The 21858-nt window shown below is 41.4% G+C and overlaps 1 protein-coding gene across 3 annotated transcripts in view; it reads left to right on the top strand.

The window, feature by feature from the left end:
• The window catches only part of PLD5 (phospholipase D family member 5), an 87315-nt gene that overhangs the window by 27237 nt on the left and 38220 nt on the right, over nucleotides 1-21858 (top strand). The window contains exons 1-2 of one of the 3 annotated variants that reach the window (XM_080997739.1): nucleotides 4546-4648; nucleotides 16109-16245. In XM_080997739.1, coding sequence (XP_080853865.1) covers nucleotides 4646-4648; nucleotides 16109-16245 — 140 coding nt within the window. In that variant the 5' untranslated portion in view covers nucleotides 4546-4645. Of the gene's footprint in view, nucleotides 1-4545; nucleotides 4649-16108; nucleotides 16253-21858 lie in introns of those variants that run through there. The other 2 variants (XM_080997738.1, XM_080997740.1) reach the window with 2 other exon arrangements.

The raw sequence follows: 21858 nt of genomic DNA, 5'->3' as shown, positions 1-21858 counted from the left end.
CTTCAGGCAACTCTTGCAGCCAAACTGGTGCCAACAGTACTGCTATGCTTTCCTTTGGACTACAACAGTGAGGCCATGAGTAGGGCCTTATAATCTGAGCATTCCAGGCTTGCACCCCAGAGAGGTCACTTCAGTGCTGCTAACACAGCAAAAACAACATGGGAGGCAGCAGTTTTGAGATGATGATGATAATAATAATACCGACGCAGCCAAAGCGGTTTGACTTCACCCCTGGAAGCACATTCCTTTGTCTCACAAGACAGACAGATGCCAATACAACAGATGTGAGGTGTGTTAGTCTGCGAGTTGGTGACTGGCCCAAGTTAGGAAGTGAGCAAAAACAATGGGAAATGACTTTAAAATATGAAACTGTACATGCCCAGAATACCTTATTTCATGAATTTCTTTTTGGGGGGAGACCCTATTTTGAGAACTGCACCAGAGCTCCCAACCACTTCAGTTAAGCCTTGGAAGAGAGGCCTGTTTGTACTTCCTAAACTAGGAGTATGCAGAGTCCCCTGGCTTCTGCTTTCCATGGATTTATTTGATTCTGCAGGGAAAGTTTTTGTCTTATCTTTTTAGAGAGATGGAACCTTCAGTTTTATATAGCAGGATATATCTCTTTCCATAAAATTTAATTAGAATCTTCAACTGAGGATCAAACTAGATTAACATGATACTTTTAGGATTTGCACTAACACCCACTTGTCTTTAGTAGTAAGAACAGCTTTGCTATCGATGATGAAATTATTTGAGATCCTGCCCAGTTGCTTAATAAAGGCAAGGGCACTTTCATTTATTCCAATGCTGTCCTGCAGAACACATACCTGGACAAAAAGCAAGAGTCTCCTATTATGGTTGCGCATGGCCCCAGAAGAAATGCACATGAATGTAATGGTGGGGTCAACAAAACAGCTCAGTACCTAATGCTTAAGTCCCCGCAAAGCTTTGATGAAGATTCAGATGCAATTCTGTAACTTGGAAACAATGGTATAAAGTTAACAGTACTAGATTAGTTTCAGTTTTGCTCTAAATGGAGGTGATAATTATGGAGATAATTCTGTTTGTTGATTTGTTTATTCATTCATCCGTCATTATAATTTATTTTCCACTGTGCATCCTACTATCATCCCAGGACATGTTACAGAAAAAAGACCAATCTCCAATAAAGCAGCAAATCGTTAAAGGAAGGATAGCTCAGTTGGTAGAGTAGGAGACTCTTAACCTCAGGGTTGTGGGTTTGAGCCCCATGTTGGGTAAAAGATTCCTGCATTGCAGGGGGTTGGACTAGATGACCCTTGTGGTCCCTTCCAACTCTGCTATTCTATTCTAAGATTCTATTATTAATATGCATCAAAAAATATCAATACACAACATATCCTATTTGACTCCCACAAAAGTCCAGGTGAATAAATGGGTTTTCAGCTGGCAGCAAAAAAAAATTAAAAAAAAATTACAGGGCTAGGCAAAACTTAGGGAAGGGAGTTCCATAGCTGAGACAACACCACTGAAAAGACCTGGGTCACCACAAAATGTGCTTGACATCAACAGGATGACCAGGGGAACTTTCCTATTGATCTTATTACATGGGCAGGCCAATATAGGAAGGCCTGATTCTAGGGAGGGGCCAGATGGCATCTAAGGGGCCCACTGTCCACCCTCCCTCCAGGACTCCAACAGGTAAGATGCTGCCACCACATCAGCTCCTTGCTGCCCACATGCTGAGCACATCTGTCCAGGCAAGCCCTGGGAACCCAGCAACTGGAAGACCATGAAGACCGTAGGGTGATTCAGCCACCTGACTCTAGAATGTGATGGCTACCTGCTCACTCACTCACTTGGCTGAGCTCCTCTCTGCTAGGACCCAGAGTAGCAACTGCACTTTTAAATGGGAGCGTCGCAGGTTCCTTATGTGGAGGTCAGCCACCATCAAACTGGGTTATGTGACAGCAGACATGAATGGCCACAGCACATGAGAGCTGAGCTTGCTTCCTGTTCCTGTGCAAAAGCACCAGCTTGCTCACTTCTGAATTTTCCTTGCTGGTATTGTTGCAAATGCTATTCCTGTTTCCTGGAAATCCTCTCAGGCAGTGCTTGTCCTTAGCAGCAAGAGAAGGAAGTTGTGGGGTTTCCTGCCCTTCTGGCAGGGCCAGAGCAAGAAAGACAAGGGTGGGGTACAAAATGCTTTATTTTTATGTCAGTTGTATACCACTGATGTTAGAGACAAGCCATGGTTGTTATGGTGGCCATGAAGTTCTGAGCTGGCCTTGAGGGCTAGAAACTTACTTTTTTAAAAAACAAAAAAACAACGTAAACTCAGAGTCTGGTCCCAGTGGCAGCTGGTGGACACTGGACATGGAGGCACTTCTTGGAAACCAAAAAGATTCCAGAGATGCAAATAGGCTCCCAAGGCATAGCCAGTTTGTTCTGGCTTTCTTCCCATCCTCTTCCCTTGCAAAGATTCTGTGGACACTTAAGCTTTGCAGTTGTACAAATAATTAGCACTTAACTGAAAAGTGTTTTGCGTTGTTTTGGAAGGGAATTCCTTCTGTCATAGTTACTTCTCTCAGCGGGGGGGGGGGGGGGGCAGCGAAATTAACCGGGCTGCCCCTGCCCCTGCCCCCAGCTCATTCACTTTTATGCCCTCTTAAGAACATAAGAAGAGTCGCTGGTCCCATCCAGGCCAGTATCCTGTTCTCAGTGCTCAGCCAGCTGCCCATGGGAAGCCAGGGTCTGGGCGCAACAGCACTCTGCCCATGGGAAGCCAGGGTCTGGGCGCAACAGCACTCTGCCTACCTGCACCTCCCAGCAATTGGTGTTCAGAGGTATCCTCTCTCTGACAGTGGAGGTTGAAGACTTGCTCCATCATGGCTAGTAGCCATTAATATCCTTATCCTCCATAAATTTGTCTAATCCTGTTTTAAAGCCACCCACACCCTGTGTCTAATGTAACCCTTACTGAGCTCTTATATTGCCTTTTAAATGGAGTGGCAGGCTTCCACCCCCACCCCCACCCCCACCCCTGGGTCTCCACTCACATATGCTTGGACTTTAAAACAAGGAGCAAACTTGCCTAGGATCAAAGTTTCCAACTTCCTTCTATGTAGGCTTTTTAAGCTCTAACCAGAGAATCCAAAAGAGCAATAGACTTCCCCAAGCCAATGTCTTATTTCAGGCAGGATCTTGGACCTCAGTTTGCTTATTCGACCCTCCTAGCCTCAATAGACAGGATTGGTGGGAAAGGGTGATTGCTCCAGTCCAAGCAGCTTGCATCAGCATCACATAACGAATATGTGACAATAAGAAGTTCAAACATTTGGGTTTCATTGGAAAATATAGAATGCTTGACTATGAGCTTATTTTTCTATGACTCCTCTGAGGTTTAGTGCCTTGGCTTGGCTATTTTGAAAATATAGCCCTTTTAGTTCATTGGGGTGCACTTATATGGAATAGCAGAAGACTTTGCCCACTTGTGCAAATCTGTGCCTGTCACACCCATGTGCACTGAATTTAATGTGTAGTGATGTCCCTGCAGTTAGAGCCCCAAGTGCTTAGGTCTGATAACTTACTATCCTTACCCTAATATGGGCAGTATGCTTTGAGATATATATGTTAGGCTTTATGTATGTGGACATCACAATGTTGTGTTGCATCTTACATAGCTGAGCCCAAGTGCACAGGGCCCATGTAGAGTGATCACAGTCCTGCTGCCTGTTGTACATTCAGCATACTTGGGCATGGTTGTGTTAAAAGGGCAAAAGTCTGCCTGCTTCCCTGGAGTTTGTTCATTTTTTTAAAAGAACAATTAATTCTTTATACTTCCTTGTAGCATAAGGTTATTGTTTTCCACCCAGCCTTCTCTTGCATCAGAGCAGACAATGTCAGCCACCCAACTGACTCTGAGATTTCCAAAGAAGAAACATGGTTTGTCACAAAGCCATTTGGCTTTTGACCAGTTAGTACACTGTCTCATAGCAAAAGCAGATAATTATTTGGTATACAGGGTCGTTTTTTATTCCCTTGAGTTTCTGAGTCATTTAATTGCTAGCATTTGTCAGGTGAATTTTTTATTTTATTTTAAATAGAAGCATAGTGCAAGAAAAAAATAATAACCAATTGGTAGCACGTAGATGCACATTTTGATTGCCAACACATTTTCTGGCTTAGTTAGAGGCCCTGGGGATTTAGGAGAATATCAAGTTTGGATCCACTGAGCACTGCAAGTCAGGATTTGGGTAGCGTGGCAAACCTTTGTGTCATCTGGCACGGTGCCATTCTGCATAATACATGCTTTCAATCAACCCACTGAAGAAGCTTAAAAACTATGTGTGAATTGCTTTTGAATAAAGAATAGGGAGTCATTCTCTACACACAGTGAATAAAAATGCAAATAAGATGTATCTTCTTCCTCTTCGAACTGCACAAAACTATGCTATATGAACATTCCAAGCCCTCCCTTTTCCTTGCCTGGATTGGCTGATGATTTCCAAAACATCAAGGCTAGCAATTGAATGACTGAAATATAATAGGTGGTGATGCGTTTTCCACACATAAAACACTCTGTTCCTCTAAAGCCTCCGCTGAATCCTCTAAGCAGCACTACAGCCACAGTTCCTTTAGCACTGCTCGACTCTACTGGATCAGAATGGTAAGAAGCAATTTGGTTTTTAGCAGCCTAAGAAAAAATATTACAAGCTAGACAGGGATATGATGTATAGAACTTGCTAGTGAAAACAGCAGAGTGCAGTTATTTAAACCAAGCTGCAAGTGGCTAACAGTATCACTATCAGTATGCTATTGGAGGGGGAAGGCAAGTTGGTGACAAATATCTCTGGCACTGATAATATACAGTTTAACAAAAGCTTTTCTAATGCTGTTTAAAAGGAATCTTGATTCAGAAGAGCAGGTGTGTAGCTGTTCTCAGTAACATAGTCAGGTATAATTTGGTAGATTCGGATGTAAATAAAACAAGTGTTCCAAGAACAGCGCTGGTGTAGATTTATTTCTCGTGGCTTAATGGCATCTATTGATTTTGCTACCTTCATATGACTTTGAGTGGATGAATTCTGTATTCAAATGCAGCTTAGGGTGTGTAAATGTTTTTAAAATTGGCGAAAAAAACAAACAAACCCCCCAAACCCCAGAGCAGTAAAAGTATCTTCCACACTGCAAGAAATGCTTGCCTGTTTTCTTTCAAAACAAATCTTTAGACTCTTTGGTGTAAAATAATTACTAGGGGCAGGAGAAAGAAAATTGCATTGCCTTCATTGTAAGCTTTTGTATCCACCCTAACTGGAATAGGAAAACACAGGATTTCTTCATTAAATATGCAATGAAGGCAGTCTTCCATATGAAAATTTAACCCTTTATTTTAATAATTTATTTGAATAAAATATGATAATGAAATAATAAGAGCACCAAGGCAGAAGAAATACAAAGCACAAACATTTAGCAGAAAGCACTAAAATGTGCTTATTGGACAGTTGACAATATATTATTCTCTTTGTCATTTAAATGAAAGAAGAAAATATGTGGCATGTTTTTTAAATGTGCAGGATGTATCAAGCAAACCACCAGATAAAATAAATATCTTAAAGATTTTTTTGCCTCTGATGCAAGTGCATATGTGCAGACACATATACACATCATTCCAGGTGTGGTTTCAGTAGATTCCAGGAATGCAGTGCCCAATAAATTAGCTGGCATTTGTCAAGGTATGGCTGGATTTAAGAGTGGATGTAGTAGAAGAAGGGAAACAGATAATAAAAAAGCTGTTGGAATGCCAACATGTTGTTTTGGCAGAAGCTAAGCCCTTCTGACTGTTTACTCGAAGTGAATAAAGCCTGCTTTGAATGTTTAAGAATCCTGTCTTTCTTGAAGGATTTAAATTTTCTGCTTGCATAGTAGACCCTAACACAGTGAGACTAGAGTGTTTTACAGTAGTGCTTTCCCAAAAATATTGTACTTGGTCATTGTACTAAGTGTTGTGCTAAGACCAACAAATAATGTTAAAATAAATGTTGAGCGTAAAGTTGCAGCGAAATCATTTTTTAAGCTAAAGTGAACTGTGACCTCAAGACTGCAAGCCTATAACACTTACCTGAGAGTAAGCCTCATTGAACTCAATGAAGCTTACTTCTTCTTTGAATTAATATCTATTTTTATGGATACTTGTCCAAAGATATACAGTGGTACCTCGGGTTAAGAACTTAATTCGTTCTGGAGGTCCGTTCTTAATCTGAAACTGTTCTTAACCTGAAGCACCACTTTAGCTAATGGGGCCTCCCTCTGCCACCGCACCGCTGGAGCATGATTTCTGTTCTCATTCTGAAGCAAAGTCCTTAACCCGAGGTAATATTTCTGGGTTAGCGGAGTCTGTAACCTGAAGTGTATGTAACCCGAGGTACCACTGTACAAACGTTCATACCCAACACACCAGAATCCTATACTTCTGAATAGACATGTATAGGATTGCAGCCTATGTCAAGTGATGGAAAGTGTAGGGCATGGGCAACATTCAAGACAGCATTTGTTGTGTGGTTTTTTTTGAAAGATTTATCATATCAAATACTATGGCACTAAATCAATATTTAGTTTCTGTCAAAATATAAAATAACTAGAGGCTGCATCCCCATTCTCTCTGCTCACCAACTCCCTGCCATTAACCGCATATTAACCCCTCAGAACTTCCCCTTCCTACCCCATGCAGCTACAGAGCTCATTTTTCACTTTCCCAACCCCATTTCTGAAGCCACTTATCTGTTCTGTTCTTGCAGCACAACTTTGCACTCCTGTTTTTCCTTTCACGACTATGTCCATTCTCCCCCACCTCTTTTTGTGCAACCTCCACCTTGCACACAAACCACCCCATAGTAACTTCCTGCATCTTCCTCTGTCCAGCCGTTGCACCCTTTTTTGCCTTCTGCCCAGTTATAAAGCCACTATCATTTCCTCTTCTTCAGATCTGTCTATGCTCCTGCTTTCATCTTCAGACCCAACCCCATGCCTCCTACTCCCTCTTTTTTGTAACCCCCCTTTTGCATTCTCGTGTTCACCTTCACTCACTTTTCCCCTCCACTGTTCCCCTTTTCTCAACTCTCCCTTGTACACAGATCACTGCCGTTTCCATGTCTCTTCCTCTCCCCTGTTGTGCAGCCCTCTTTGTACACACACACCATGTTGATATACATTGTTGTATCTTTGTGAGATGAATAGACTCTTTAAAGCAAGCTGGTCAGTAAGCTTCTTCCGTTAGAGAAGGTTAAGTTCAGTTGATGGATACTGTACATAGATGGGTGTTTGCTTGTTAATAAAGCATCTCTTCTACATTTATTCATTGGATCTGAAACTTCATGTGTTGAAGATAACACATAATACCAGGAATAAAATACATGATTGTGAGAGAGTACTATGGAATATTTGAAGCTTTCAAATGATAGAGGCTTTCCCAACTCACTCTTTTCGTATCTCAAACTAAATCAAGTGGCTACTATTGCTTATTAAAGGTGGCATCCAACAAGACGTGGTGTTTGCAATGAATGGCCAAATGAATATGGAGTATAGCAGGGGTCAGCAAACGTTTTCAGCAGGGGGCTGGTCCACTGTCCCTCAGACCTTGGGGGGGGGGCGGACTATATTGGGGGAGGGGAATGAACGAATTCCTATGCCCCACAAATAACCCAGAGACACATTTTAAATAAAAGGACACATTCTACTCATGTAAAAACACGCTGATTCCTGGACCGTCCACAGGCCGGATTTAGAAGGCAATTGGGCTGGATCCGGCCCCCAGGCCTTAGTTTGCCTACCCATGGAGTATACCGTAGGTTTCCTTGTGTTGCACTTTGTGGAACTTGATGGGAAAGATCTGCAATAATAAGCAGTATGAGATTGCACCAGAAGCAAGTGATTCCCATCCATGTGTGCATAGGTGAGAGAGGATGGGCAGGGCAGGAAGCATAAGACTGAGTTTCCTTTGGATGTGTATACGTTCTTTCTGTGTTTAAGCAATATCTAAATTATTATTCTTAATTATTGGGACAGACTGAAATACCATGCATTAAAGGAAAACAATTAAAATATATGACCTGGGATTTATTCTTGGTAAAGTGTTTGTGTTAGGGGAAAAAGAAACATTCATCAGATTTTTTAGGTTTCACAAGTAACTTAAGAAATAGTCCAGTTGTCTTTCTTATTTGCTATTGCTACCAGACAGATAAAATATTCTGGCCTAAAACACTCCAGGAGCTTTTCTACACTGCTGTTCTGGAAAGATGTTTCTTTTATGTTTTGAAACTCTGTTCCTCAAAGTGGCATTTCTCCAAATACCAATTCTCCTGTAGCATTTGTTACTTCATTCTCAAGTTACCTGAGATTCAGATTCATTTTTATTGCCTTTATAATGTTGTTATAGGAACCAAACTTGTACTGTAGTATTCTGAAGACTGAGAATATAGGGAGTTGCTATGGTAACCAACACATAGCCTGAGAGGGGATCCTCTTAACTCTTGTTCTTGGTGGGCAAGAAAAAACAACAACAGAGCTTAGGGAAGAACAAGATTGAAGGCAGATAAAAGCATTGAGTACAGTAATCTCAAGGCCACACGCTCAGAATAGTTGTATAGAGGATGTTAATTCTAAAGGCTGAAAGGAAGGTTTCTCAGTGTTGTGTGAGAGAGAAACAGAGCTAGTTTTATTTTACTTTTATATACCCTCGACCCAACCCTTCAATCAAATTCCCAGGGCAATTTATATGAAAAACACAACAAAACAATTAAAATGACAAATTAACAAGCTTCCTCTATATTAAAAATATAAGAACTTACCATGTCATAATCCACAATATAATTCAGATACGGGGCTTATAGTCATTTTTAACTCTGATACTAGTTCATCTGACAGCAAGCCACACATAACATACTTCAAGATATTGTACTTTATTTAGTCATGGGGCAATATCAGTGGATGCTAGTCACGATGGCTATATGCAGCTTCCAGGTTCAGAACTGTAAGTCACAGAATCAGAGAATTGTAGAGCTGGAAGGGGTTCCAAGGGTCATCTAGTCCAACCCCCTGCAATGCAGGAATCTCAGCTAAAGCATCCATGACAGATGGCCAGCCAACCTCTGTTTAAGAGTTTGAATACTAGTTACTAGGTAACAACAGGAGAAGCCTATTGCCCTTAAGTGTTTGTGGGCTTTTCATATGCATTTGGTTTGTTACTGTAGGGTGGTGGATTAGATTTTTAGGCCCATGCAGCATGGCTCTTCTCATACGCACGCACACTGTTTTAACTACCAACCATAAACAATGGCCATATTGTTTCAATAGTGCATTGGAAGGTAGTGCCTCCTTCATGCTGCAGTTAGTGAAGACCTCAGTTGATAGTTGCCCGAGTGCTGATCTAATTTTAGTTTTATATCAGTGTCCTGCTTGAAGTGTTAGGAGATAAATTTATCTTAACTAAACTCTGGTAGCACTTCAAAAGCAGTTTAGTTCAGCACTAAATTCTACACCCTCAACCCTATAATTTATTATAGAAATAGCAATAGATAGAGGTGCCCCTAGGGTCTAGCATGCTAACATGACAAAGATGTTTTCCTTGAAATGGCAGACACCTTTCATGCTGTGGAAATTTCCCTGATTTTTTCCCACAACCAGTGTAGCATGGGGGGGGGGGCTAGCTGCTGATCCATGTTTCTTTTAGGTATATACTAGGGTGTGTATTGGGACGCGGGTGGCGCTGTGGGTAAAACCTCAGTGCCTAGGACTTGCCGATCGTATGGTCGGCGGTTCGAATCCCCACGGCGGGGTGAGCTCCCATCCTTCGGTCCCAGCTCCTGCCCACCTAGCAGTTCGAAAGCACCCCTAAGTGCAAGTAGATAAATAGGTACAGCTTTATAGCGGGAAGGTAAACGGCGTTTCCATGCGCTGCGCTGGTGCTGGCTCACCAGAGCAGCTTCGTCACGCTGGCCACGTGACCCGGAAGTGTCTGCGGACAGTGCTGGCTCCCGGCCTCTTAAGCGAGATGAGCACGCAACCCCAGAGTCGGTCACGGCTGGCCCATACGGGCAGGGGTACCTTTACCTTTACCTTCAGGGTGTGTATTAGCTCTCTATATGAATGGAATAACAGGCAAACTGGGGGATTCGGGGGTCTCCCCCTCCCAAGTGAAAGTGCAATCTCAATAACTTCCCACTGAGTAACATTTCCCTCCTCCTCCAAAACCTTGTGTAATTCTATTTCTGTCCTTTTCAGTGATATAGTTCCTTTACAGTACTGTATATTTCAGGGGGGTTTTCTAGACCACTAGGCTTTGCAAGAAGTGAAGCTATCCAAAAGGTTGCCTGGGTTTTTGTTGTTGTTAAAGCACTGCAGCAGATGATTTTTTAAAAAAGTTAAAGATGTAGTTTATGTTTGTTTGTTTTTTAAAAAAATCCTATCTACATTGGTCAGATATAACAAAAAACAAAACTATGCCAGAGATCTTCAGAATTCCACAGGCAGCATTCTAAGACAGCTTCCTATTGCCAGCCTTGTTTTAAACCTGTAAAGGCCTATTGTAGGAGATAAACAACACCAGAAATGAAGTTTGGTGTAAAGTTGCAAAATTTTAAAAACTGTGCAAGCAAGAATAAACACCAGTCTTCCATGTCTTTTAAGTTAAGAAAGAGACAAATTCCACTCTCCCATAAGGGATCATGGAGGAAAGTGAATCCCGTTTACTCTCTCCACAAAAATAGCACCTGGGTCTATTTGTCTTCAGTTTTGGCAGACTTTGTAACACCCTGAAGGGGATCCTGTTGTGGATGGTGAGATGGAGGCACTCACCTGACCTCTGGTTGTCTGTGTCACTGCTGCATGTCATGATGGAGAAGGTGGGGGGAAGAGGCAGCAGCAAGGTCATCATGGTGCAAAAGGAACGGTGGGTGTATCAGATTGGATCCACCAGTGAGTTTGTACCAAGCTCATCTCATACTCATACTTCTGCCCAAACATCACAGTGACCAATACTAACAGATACTGGCACACTTAGGGATCCACAGAGTGTTCGCAGTTTGCATAACAGACCTCAGCAACTCAGCATTTCAGCTAATATACTTTATTTACATATAAACACACACGGAGCACTGCAACATGACTCCTCTCTCTCTAGCAGCAGCCAGCAAAGAGAAAAGGAACCCACCAGGTATGCTCAGGAGTTTGCTAACACAGCTGTTGCAGATTTAGCTGTGGTTAGTGGCTCGACGCAGATGATTTCTGTGCTCAGCTTCCATTCTAGATAAGGCTAATATAGTATGGCTAATATAGTTTCATTGAGCTGAGTGATGTGCTTGTCTACTGAAGAGCAGATGCCAGAACAAGAAAATGTTGACACCGTTTTTAAGCAGCTGTTTGGTATAAAGATTTCCACTAAAGAGCATACATTCAGACTGTCACTGGGATGGTAGGATTGTATTTAGAAGCATTCATGTTCAATTTGGCAGCATGATGTCTGCATACTTAAACTATATAGAGATCCCTTATATTGCATCCGGACCAATTGTCCACCCAACAGGTTTCAACCCTGATCAGCAGCAAGGTCTTGAAACATCTAGGAGGTTAAGAGCAGTACTGGTTTTCCCTTAAACAGAGGTTACAAGGTTCAAATTGGGATCTTATATAATGTGCAAATACTACATTTTAGGCCCCCTAATATTGATCTGTGTCCTTGCTAAGCACAAATATTTTAAATAAATTACTCTAGCTTCTTTATGATATCTTTTAAGAAGCCATTTAGAGCAAATGGTATTGGTCACTTTAGGAGAAGATACGTAGCTAAAAGGAACACTGGTCATGCTTGGTATGCCAGTTAATGTTCTTAAAATAAAGTGGAAATAGACGGGAGATTAAAGGTTAAAAGATTGCTAATGGATGCGATGTGGAATGAGACTAACTGCAATACTATTTATGGCAACTGCACAGACTGTCTTTTTGTAAGCTAATGGAATGTCTGCATTTTCTGTAGATCACCTTTATTTTTCAAAAAGAGTAATTTAATGACTTACTGTGATCCTTTTCAGGGGCATAAAAAATAACATTATATATCTCCCAACATACAGTCTAGCACACTGAAAATAATACAAAGGACTGCTGTCTCCTTTATGACCCTGCCTTCCCACTTAAGTCATCTTTGAAGGCTCGGCTCTGTCTTCTTCTCCTATCACTATTGAGAGTCTGGGTCAGAGCCTGTTAAATTCCTGTGTAACTTCTGGAGAATCTAGCGCCCTCCAGACGTTTTGGACTACAACTCGCATCACCCCAGCCAATAGTTACGGGTGATTGTAGTCTAACAATAAATGGAAGGCCACAAGTTCACTATCCCTTATTTATGAGCATGATTATAAGTTCGTTGTGCTGATTTCTGTTGCTGTCTCTTTTTTATATTGCTTTTCATAAAATCATAGAATTGTAAAGTTGGAAGGGACCTTGAGAATCATCTTGTCCAATGCAGGAATCTCGACTAAAGCATCCATGACAGTTAGCCATCTAACTTCTGCTTAAAAACCTCCAAAGAAGGAGAGTCCACAACCTCCACTGTCAAATAGCTCTTACTGTCAGAAAGTTCTTCCTGATATTTAGTTGGAATCTCCTTTCTTGTAACTTTAATCCATTGGTTCGGGTCCTCCCTTCTGGAGCAGGAGAAAACAAGCTTGATGCTATCACAGCTCTTCTCAGTCTCCTCTTTTCCAGGATAAATATACCCAGCTCCTTCAACAGTTCATCATAAGGCTTGGTTTCCAGAACCTTTATCATCTTGGTCAGCCTCCTTTGCCCATGTTCCAGTTTGTCAACATCCTTCTTAAATTGTGGCGCCCAGAACTGGCCACAGTATTCCAGGTGTTGTCTGACCAAGGCAGAACAGAGTGGTACTATTACTTCCCTTGACTTGGACATTATACTTCTGTTGATGCAGTTGCATCACACTGTTGACTCATGTTAAGCCTGTGGTCTACTAGATCCCTAGATCCTTTTTACATGTCCTACAGGTATTCCAGGTGTCCCCCATCTTATATTTGTGAATCTGGTTATTCTTGCCTAAGTGTAAACCTTACATTTGTCCCTGTTGAAATTCATTTTATTAGTTTGGGCCCAGTTCTCCCATCTGTTAAGGACGTCTTGAATCCTGATTCTGTCTTCAGCGGCATTGGCTACCCCTCCCAGTTTGGTGTCATCTGCAGATTTGATGAGCATCCCCTCAATTCCTTTGTCCAGCCCACATTTTACCAACTTCTCTGCAATAACCATCCATTGACTTTAATGCAAACAATGTGCAACTATTTCCAGATTTCCAGATGTCTCATTTGTTGCTTTGAAAAAGTGCAATTAGCATGTTTGATGCTGAAATGATTTTTTTTAAAATCAGAAGCAGATACTTTTTATAGTGCCATCTGCCATACCAGTCAGTAATTTTTTCAGATGGAAGGTGTGCAATTAAAATAATTCTTGTAATCTCATCAGCAAGTATCCTTAGAAGGACATTTCTGCTTTGTGCTGATATGAAAAGATGGAATAAGATATTTATCAGGAGGATGCAGTAATGGTCAGTTGACCACAAGGGTTTATAAATAATAAATTGGACTTATCAATAGCAAAATAGTCTGTCTTAAAAATTTACGTATTTTTAATTTGTGGGTTTCTGTTAGTATTTTTCCAGCATGCAGCTTTAAGCAGCATCACACAAGTTTCCTCTTTCTTTCAGTGCTCGATTTCTCTCTCTAACTCTTATGACTGTGATGTTTGAGGCTTGCCCTTATGTTCTTAAGAAATTATAACATCTAGTTTATTTGTAAGCATAAAAAAGTATTTCTAGTGTTTGAATTTTTTTTTGTTCTTCTTCAGTTGTTTCTTTTTTCCATATTTTTGGTACTACACAAAATCTGCCAAAAAAAGGAGAAACTTTTAAAGCCCAGTAATTTCCATGAAAGATTATCCAGAGAAACAATGATATCCCTCAATCCTGAACCATGACCCCAGTATGTTCAAATATAAGCTGTCCTGTTAACTTAATACATGAGGAATCACTCACAGGGCTAGAATATAAATGCATCTTGGTGGGAACTTATTGGGAAAGAAAGCTTGCATGAATCTACAACTGAACACATCCAACTTTAATTGCTTTTTTTGTTTATTTGTTTAGTAGTAGTAGAAGATGTTCAGTTTAGACTGTCATTACCTTTGTACAAATTTCCATATAATTCCTATTGGCTTTTGCCTTTCAGGATCATGGAATCAGTTTTATATTTTACTTAATAAAGACTTACCTTTCACCTGTGCAGCCATAGGGAGGTCCCCAGCTATAGTCCAAAGGTGTATGAACCTGTTATTTTGCTGAAGTTGAGCAGGTTTGGATCTAGGCAGTGCTTGAATAAGGAACTTTGTAGTTAATTATATAAGTTCCCACATTGTATGATGACCTCTGTTGGGAGAGAAGCAAAGGAAATGTGTCCCTGTTAATTTTCCCCGACCTTTCAGTGGCTTTTGATACCATCGGCCATTGTATCCTTCTGGAGCTGCTGTCCGAGTTAGGGGCTGGTGGCATTGTTTTGTGGTGGTTCTGGTCCTACTTAGACTTGGTTATAACTTGGGCAGGGGGCTTTATAGTGGGCAGTGTCCCACCTATATGAAGGAAGAGCTATCCACTCTGGGGATATATAGATGGGAAACGTCTGAACTTGACGGTTAGTTACTTTAATTGTCTTGCTATCAACACTCTATTGCAGCACCAGTACTAGTTTCATTGTGTCAGGATAGTGCCATTTGAAGGAATAAGAAGTAGCTAAAGCGGATATCTGCAATAATTATTCCAGGCTAAGGAATTTTGATTTCTACATTATTTAATTCTCGGATTGTAGTAATTCAGTCAGGAAGTTGGCGGAGCATGTTTTTGTCTCTCTTTAACAAGAACATAACACTGACCCCATTTCAAGTGTAATACATAATACCTCTGTACAGTGGGTGAATTCATCTGTAAAAATAAAGTACAAAATTTCATTGATTTTTATGGCCTCTATTTGCCCCTAATATATTAAAATATTGTGCTTGAGCTTCTGTTGTTAATTCATGATAGTTCATTTTTAACAGGAAATACAGCAGTTCAATATATTTTTTGAATTGCATGAACTTGTTGCAGGATTATGCAAATAATCTTTAAATAGCCATGAGGTAGGCTGAAGATGAAGAAACACAAGTTAAAGATAAGACTTCAGAGGCTGTGTGTGTGTGTGTGTGTGTGTGTCTCACTGTCAACAGTGATGTACCTACCCTCAATTGTTCATACGGATATGCACTTGGATGCACATCTAGTTTATGTCTGCAGTTATGCCTGATCCATCTGGATTGAGTTGATAATTATCAGTAGCCCCTGTTTTTCCTTCTTTTTCTTTATGGAAAGAAGTATACACTTCTCACATTACTTTATGTAAAATTGTCCTTGAACTCAGTTGGTCTATTTTTGAACAAGCAATGGAGTTTGTTGTGTGACAACCACATTATCTAGTGTGATGCTCCCATAAGGTAAGAGAGGTTGGCATGAGAATGATTTTTTGTCACCTCCCTGTGAGCATCCTATGCTCTATTATTTATTCTTCTTGCATACTTAAAATTATTTTTATAGACAGGATTTGTTATCATAGGGCTCATCTTTCAGTTTCAAGGTACTCTTTTGTGCGCTCACACCTTGGTGCCAGTGATTCAATTTTCACCTCAGATTTGGGATGATTGAAAAGTTTTATTTAAAAAGCTTTGTTCCATATCATACTTTAGTGTATGCGATGCTTAATAAAAAATACTCCCAGTAATATATGCAGAACTTATTTTAATACAATTGTATTGAGACAAAAAGAGAAGGGAGGGGATGTAAATGTTTCTGTCAGGCTTATGACACTACTTTGTTGTGTTTTATTAGTTTTGTGAAACCTCCTTGATCAAACCAATTGCATTTTGGAAAAAATATATATTCAATAAAATGGTTATGCCTACATTTATGACATAAAGGCTTTTATAACAATTGTGATATTATTACTTCACTTCCCAGCATTTTTATTATTTCCATTTTAATCTCTTTCAGTCCCAGCAAAAATGCATTGTGATCTTTGCACTGGTTTGCTGCTTTGCAATTCTCGTTGCACTGATATTTTCAGCTGTGGATATTGTTGGAGAAGATGAGGATGGTCTTTCAGAAAAGAACTGTCGAAATAACTGTCGGTAAGAGGTAACAAACAAAACTTCTCTTTTGGGGTGGCAGCAATATTAATATGCGAGGGAAAATTAAAACGTTACAAGGTTATAAGTAGAGTATGAGCATTGTTTGACTGTTTTCACAGGGGGAAAGGCGAAGTGAATAGATAGTACTGTATTGTGCTGTGCTGGCAAAATGTTTGCAACAATCAGAATGCCATACTTACTGCCAAAATGTCTCTCACCTGACAGCCCAATCCACAAGCCATTTAACTCTTTTTTATGTTGATGGAGAGCATTTTCATACACCACCTTAAGTGTCAGCTGGTGCATATTGTCTACAGTCTGACCAGATTAAGGTTACCAGATTTTTTTCAATGAATCTGGGGACACTTTTCAACTTCCTACTAAATAGATGAATTTTGTCAGGGGACTGATTTGTAAATCCGGGGACTGTCCCTGGGAAAAGGGGGTGTCTGGTAATCTTAGACCAGATTTCACATTCATATTACAGAAATATATGTTCCACCTAATTATTAAATACACATTCACATGAATAACTCCAGGAAAAAAATACCAAAGGTTATTTAAGCCTTGTATGTGAAAATTCCTTTAGTATCTGTCTTCAAAGACAAGTGGCCAAGTGGGGTAGATTCAGAACACACATATATTAGCAGGGGCTGTACCACAGTGGTCCTCCTTGTTGCTGAAAGCTCCATATTACTCATGGGGATGCACACATGTGTGAGCACATGAGTGAGACCACACAATGGTGCCTAGTGCATGGTGGCCTACTTCTTTGCATACATTGCATCTTCAAGGAGCTGTTGATTGAAGCTTTTTTTGTATTGTATATGTTGGCATTTACTGAAGACGAGGGAGTTTTAGACCCTTTGGAAACCCCCTGAAACATTCTCAGTGGCATCTAAATTAGCAGAGGTTGTGCAAGCCCTGGATGGTCACCTAGACACAGCAGTGGGCTTGGATCCTGGCAAGATGGAGGTACTGTGAGTGGGCTGGTCCTGAGTCCAGATATTTGGTCAGTTGTCTGCTTTGAAGGAAGGTTGTACTCCCCCTGAAGGAGTAGGTTCATTGTCTAGATGTGATTCTGGATTCATCTTTGTCACTAGAGGCCCAGGTGGCCTTGGCAGTTAGGAGTGCCTTTGCCACTTTAGTTGCATGACAGCTATGGCTTACTCTGGTTCAGAACAGCCTGACTGCTGTTGTCCATGCTCTTGTAACCTCCAGATTGGATTACTTCAATGCACTCTATGTGGGGCTGCCTTGAGTTTGATCCAGAAACTGCAACTGGTGCAAAATGCAGCAACTTGACTGCTCTCTGAGGGCTCATCCATATTTCTGCTTGTCCTGTGCCTAGAAAGCACAGATCTGAGCATCTTTGCATTTGCCCTGCCGCTTTCCCCTAGAAAACCCGCTCTTTAGTGCTGTATCAGAACAAATGGCAATCCGTGGAACTCCCAATTGCTGTTATTCCAATTCAGCACTAAACTGTGGGCTTTTCCAGGGGAAAACCTAAGGGCACATGGAAGTGTGGCGGATCCCTGAGCAGCATATTACCAAGCACATTGCTCTGCTGTTGAAAGAATTACTTTCTTTCAGCGAAGCCAGTCACAGTGACCTGAGGAACTAATACAATCTATATAGCTGTTGCTCCCAGTACAGATGGAGCAGTCCATTCCTTTTGTTGGTTTGTCGTTTAGTCGTGTCCGACTCTTCGTGACCCCATGGACCAGAGCACTCCAGGCATTTCTGTCTTCCACTGCCCCCCTCAGTTTGGTCCAACTCATGCTGGTAGCTTCGAGAACACTATCGAACCATCTCGTCCTCTGTCGTCCCCTTCTCTTTGTGCCCTCCATCTTTCCCAACATCAGGGTCTTTTCCAGGGAGTCTTCTCTTCTCATGAGGTGGCGAAAGTATTGGAGCCTCAGCTTCACAATCTGTCCTTCCAGTGAGCACTCAGGGCTCATTTCCTTAAGAATGGATAGGTTTGATCTTCTTGCAGTCCATGGGACTCTCAAGAGTCTCCTCCAGCACCATAATTCAAAAGCATCAATTCTTCTGTGATCAGCCTTCTTTATGGTCCAGCTCTCACTTCCATACATCTCTACTGGGAAAACCATAGCTTTTACCATACGGACCTTTGTTGTCCATTCCTAGTCCATGTCAATTTCACATGTGGTTTGTTCAATAAGTCCATTCTGTCCTACTTTCTTATAAATCTGTGATTTTTAAAAAAAAAATCTGATTGCAGATTTGTATTTAACTACATGTTTTACCACATAAAGAACTAGTTCTGTTGGAAACTCCTGATTATTTACTAAGAGGAAAAGGAACACCCAGTGTGTCTTATCACTGCCATGCTTCTTCTTCCTAATCTAACAACTGATTGGGTCTAGAGATCTCCACACAGTCACAAATCTGTATGCATTTAGCAGGCTCAGAAACTGCATCCTCTATAGCTTTCTGTGCCACTGATGGTGTGCTGGGTGTAGGGTTTATTTTTTCTCCACTCACGTGGCTTTTGCATGTTCCTGCTTCCAGAATGTTCTTCTACAGACTGTTTCCAGATCAAGGTGACAGCGTTAAAAATATAAAACCAAGTGAGTTGCTTTTCTCCTTTCTGCCATTGTTCATGCAAGGTAAAATGTTTTAATGTGTTCTGCAGCACAGGTTTCACTGACCTGACAGCTTATGAAGGTTCTTGTTCCTGTTCTTTTTCAAATATAAAATTTACTCTTTTTTGTCTAACCTGTGGTGTATAGTACAGTTGGCTCAGAGTTTTACTCATGAACATGTCTTCACTTTTCTCCCTGGAAACCTTCGGCAATAATCCATTGCCCATCTTTACACACTTTGTGCAGGGAAATAATAATGTTTATTAAAACAATTTTGTGCAGACAACAGTAAAGTGATAATTTTTCTTTTGATAGAGGCACAAAACAGCTCCATATTCCCTGGTGAACATGAAGCTTCACACATACAGCTGGAACGTACAGTTTCAAAATGCCAAACAGTCCAGGAGAGAGCAATAATCCTCATATGTTATTTCTTTGGTTGCTTTACAGTTATTATATTTTGGGGGTGGGTGAGCATAAGAAGCTATACCAAATCAGTTCATTGGGTCCATTTAACTCAACATTGCCTTCCCTAACAGAAAATGGCTCTCCAGGGTTTCAGGCAGGGATTTCCCTCCTCAGCTCTGCAGGTGCCAGGGGGTGAAAAAGACCTTCTGTGCACACATCATATAATAATAATGCTAGCTGCCAGATCTCCTGGCTGGAGAGGGTTGGGATGATGCAGATGAGCTCTGAAGGAACTTATCTGCCATAACCTGCTATGCCCACAGAAAACTCTACAGGTGTAGATCTAGTAGTGCCTGTGTTTTTCTGCTAGCTGTAGCTTGGGTTAAGTATTAGAGAGGCGGAGCAGAGGAGGACATGCATCCATTAGATCCAAAGCCCCACCACGCATTCCCCCAAGAGGCCCCAACACCAGGCCTATTACCTAGGCAAACCTAGAGCTGGCATGGGTAATTTATACCCATTGGTTTCAAAGCAGGTTTAAAAATAAAATAAAATCAAGACTTACCAGGCCAAAGAGAAATAAACACATCTCTCCAGCCTTCTGCTCTGGCTAGTGCAAGTGGATCACCCACCACTTCACCCCCTCACACGTACATTTAATACATGTGCCCCTTGTCAAACCTTAAAATATTTAAAATTCTATTTTCATTTTTCACAAGGGTACCAGTGTACATCCTCCAAATGTACAAGGGCTTCCCAATTCCATGGGAACTTTCCATAGTGTTCCTTTCCATTGAGGCTGAACTGAAAGAAAATAAGCACTGCTGTTCCCTCTTCTCTCGCTTGTATTCCCTAATATTGCTCTTAAACGTATGCCCACACCTCTCCCTCCCAAGCTATTGCTTCCCTGCTCCTTTCCCGACTTTAAAATCTTAAATCAGTAAAAGCATGGGACTGAAACAAAAGTGACATGAAAGCGTCCATTATGGTGTAATATGTCAGCATTAATGGTATATTTAAATGCACCCTGAGGACTCATGACCATGTATAATTGCATGCAGGTATAAAAACAAATGCTGCTTTAAATATGCTACCACTTCAAAGTTTTAATGTTCAACTTAAAAAATAGCATCTCTGCCCATTTATATTATGGTAAATGTGAAGGACAAATTGCACTTAGCTTAAACTCCATGCTGGTATTTTGCTAACACTTACAGATGAAATATCCATACAAACAGACTTGATAACTTGATTCCCTATTCCAAAGGCATTGTTAAGTTGGATGACAGATAAATTAATGCCTGAGGTTCCTTGCTTCTACAGTAATGTTGACTGTGATTTTCTTGAGAAAATTCTTGCAGGTTAACCACATAGCTCAGCAGCAGAACATTTGTGTGCATGTATAATGCCGCAATTTTATCCTTGTTCTCGCCAACAGAAAGTGTCTTAGTAGCATGGTTGGGAAAGATATCTGCCTAAGACCAAGAGGTTCATTTGCACTTAAGGTACAGAATGATGGCCTAATTGGGTTGGGATTGAGGAAATGAGTGTTAACTTCTCCAAAACATGTCTGCCAGATTCTTCTGCACCAACTTGAGGAGTGGGGTTGTGGCATCATGATACCAGAACCTAGCCCCTTGCAGTATCCTGAGGAAGGCACAGATGAGCAAGAACTACCAGCTACACCACTCGGGGGCGGGCAGAGCAGCTTCTCTTAGACTTTCCAGAATTGAGGAGACAGCTCTCCTGCCTTCCTCAGACTCACAGGACAATCCCTCAGCAACATCCTTATCTCTTTGATAGCATAAAGTTGACATCTGCACAGGGGTGCCAACTTGAATAAAATATTGTGGGGGCACAGGTAAGCCCCACCCTGCATAATCAATCACATGACACAGTGCGCACACACTATTTGGATGGGAATGTCCATCAACTTTGTGATGGTCTGGCCCCCATGGCCCCACAAGTTGACTCCTCTGCAGCTACAGAATTAAACAAATGGCATTTAAGTCACCAGAGTCAGCTCCTCAGGTAAGTGAGGCAGCCACATTACAGGACTCGCCAACCTACATAAGGCTTCAAATGGTTCTAGCTCTTAGCAGACAAATCTTTCACAGGTTGGCCAACATGGTCCACTGGGAACTGTCCAGAGTCCTGATGTCCTTAACTTTGCCTGACCCCACGTAAAGCACCTACGTTTGAAAATATTATAACCATTAAGGCTGTTATGTCCTGAGACCTACCATAGGTATCTATGGCACTTGTAGGGTTAATATATATTAAGGTATAAGGGAGCAGGTGGCGCTGTGGTTTAAACTACTGCACCTCTTGGGCTTGCTGATCGGAAGGTCAGCAGTTTGAATCTGCACAACGGGGTGAGCGCCTGTTGGTCTGTTCCAGCTTCTGCCAGCCTAGCAGTTCAACAGCACACCAGTGCAAGTAGATAAATAGGTACCACTGCCATTGGAAGGTAAACGGTGTTTCCGTGCGCTCTGGCTTCCATCATGGTGCTCCGTTGTGCCAGAAGCTGTTTAGCCATGCTGGCCACATGACCTTGAAAGCTGTCTGTGGACAAACGCCGGCTCCCTCGGCCTGA

The sequence above is a fragment of the Podarcis pityusensis genome (genome assembly GCF_964106645.2).
Source record: "Podarcis pityusensis genome assembly, chromosome: 3".
Taxonomy (NCBI): Eukaryota; Metazoa; Chordata; class Lepidosauria; order Squamata; family Lacertidae; genus Podarcis; species Podarcis pityusensis.
This window is presented reverse-complemented; position numbering and strand designations above follow the sequence as displayed.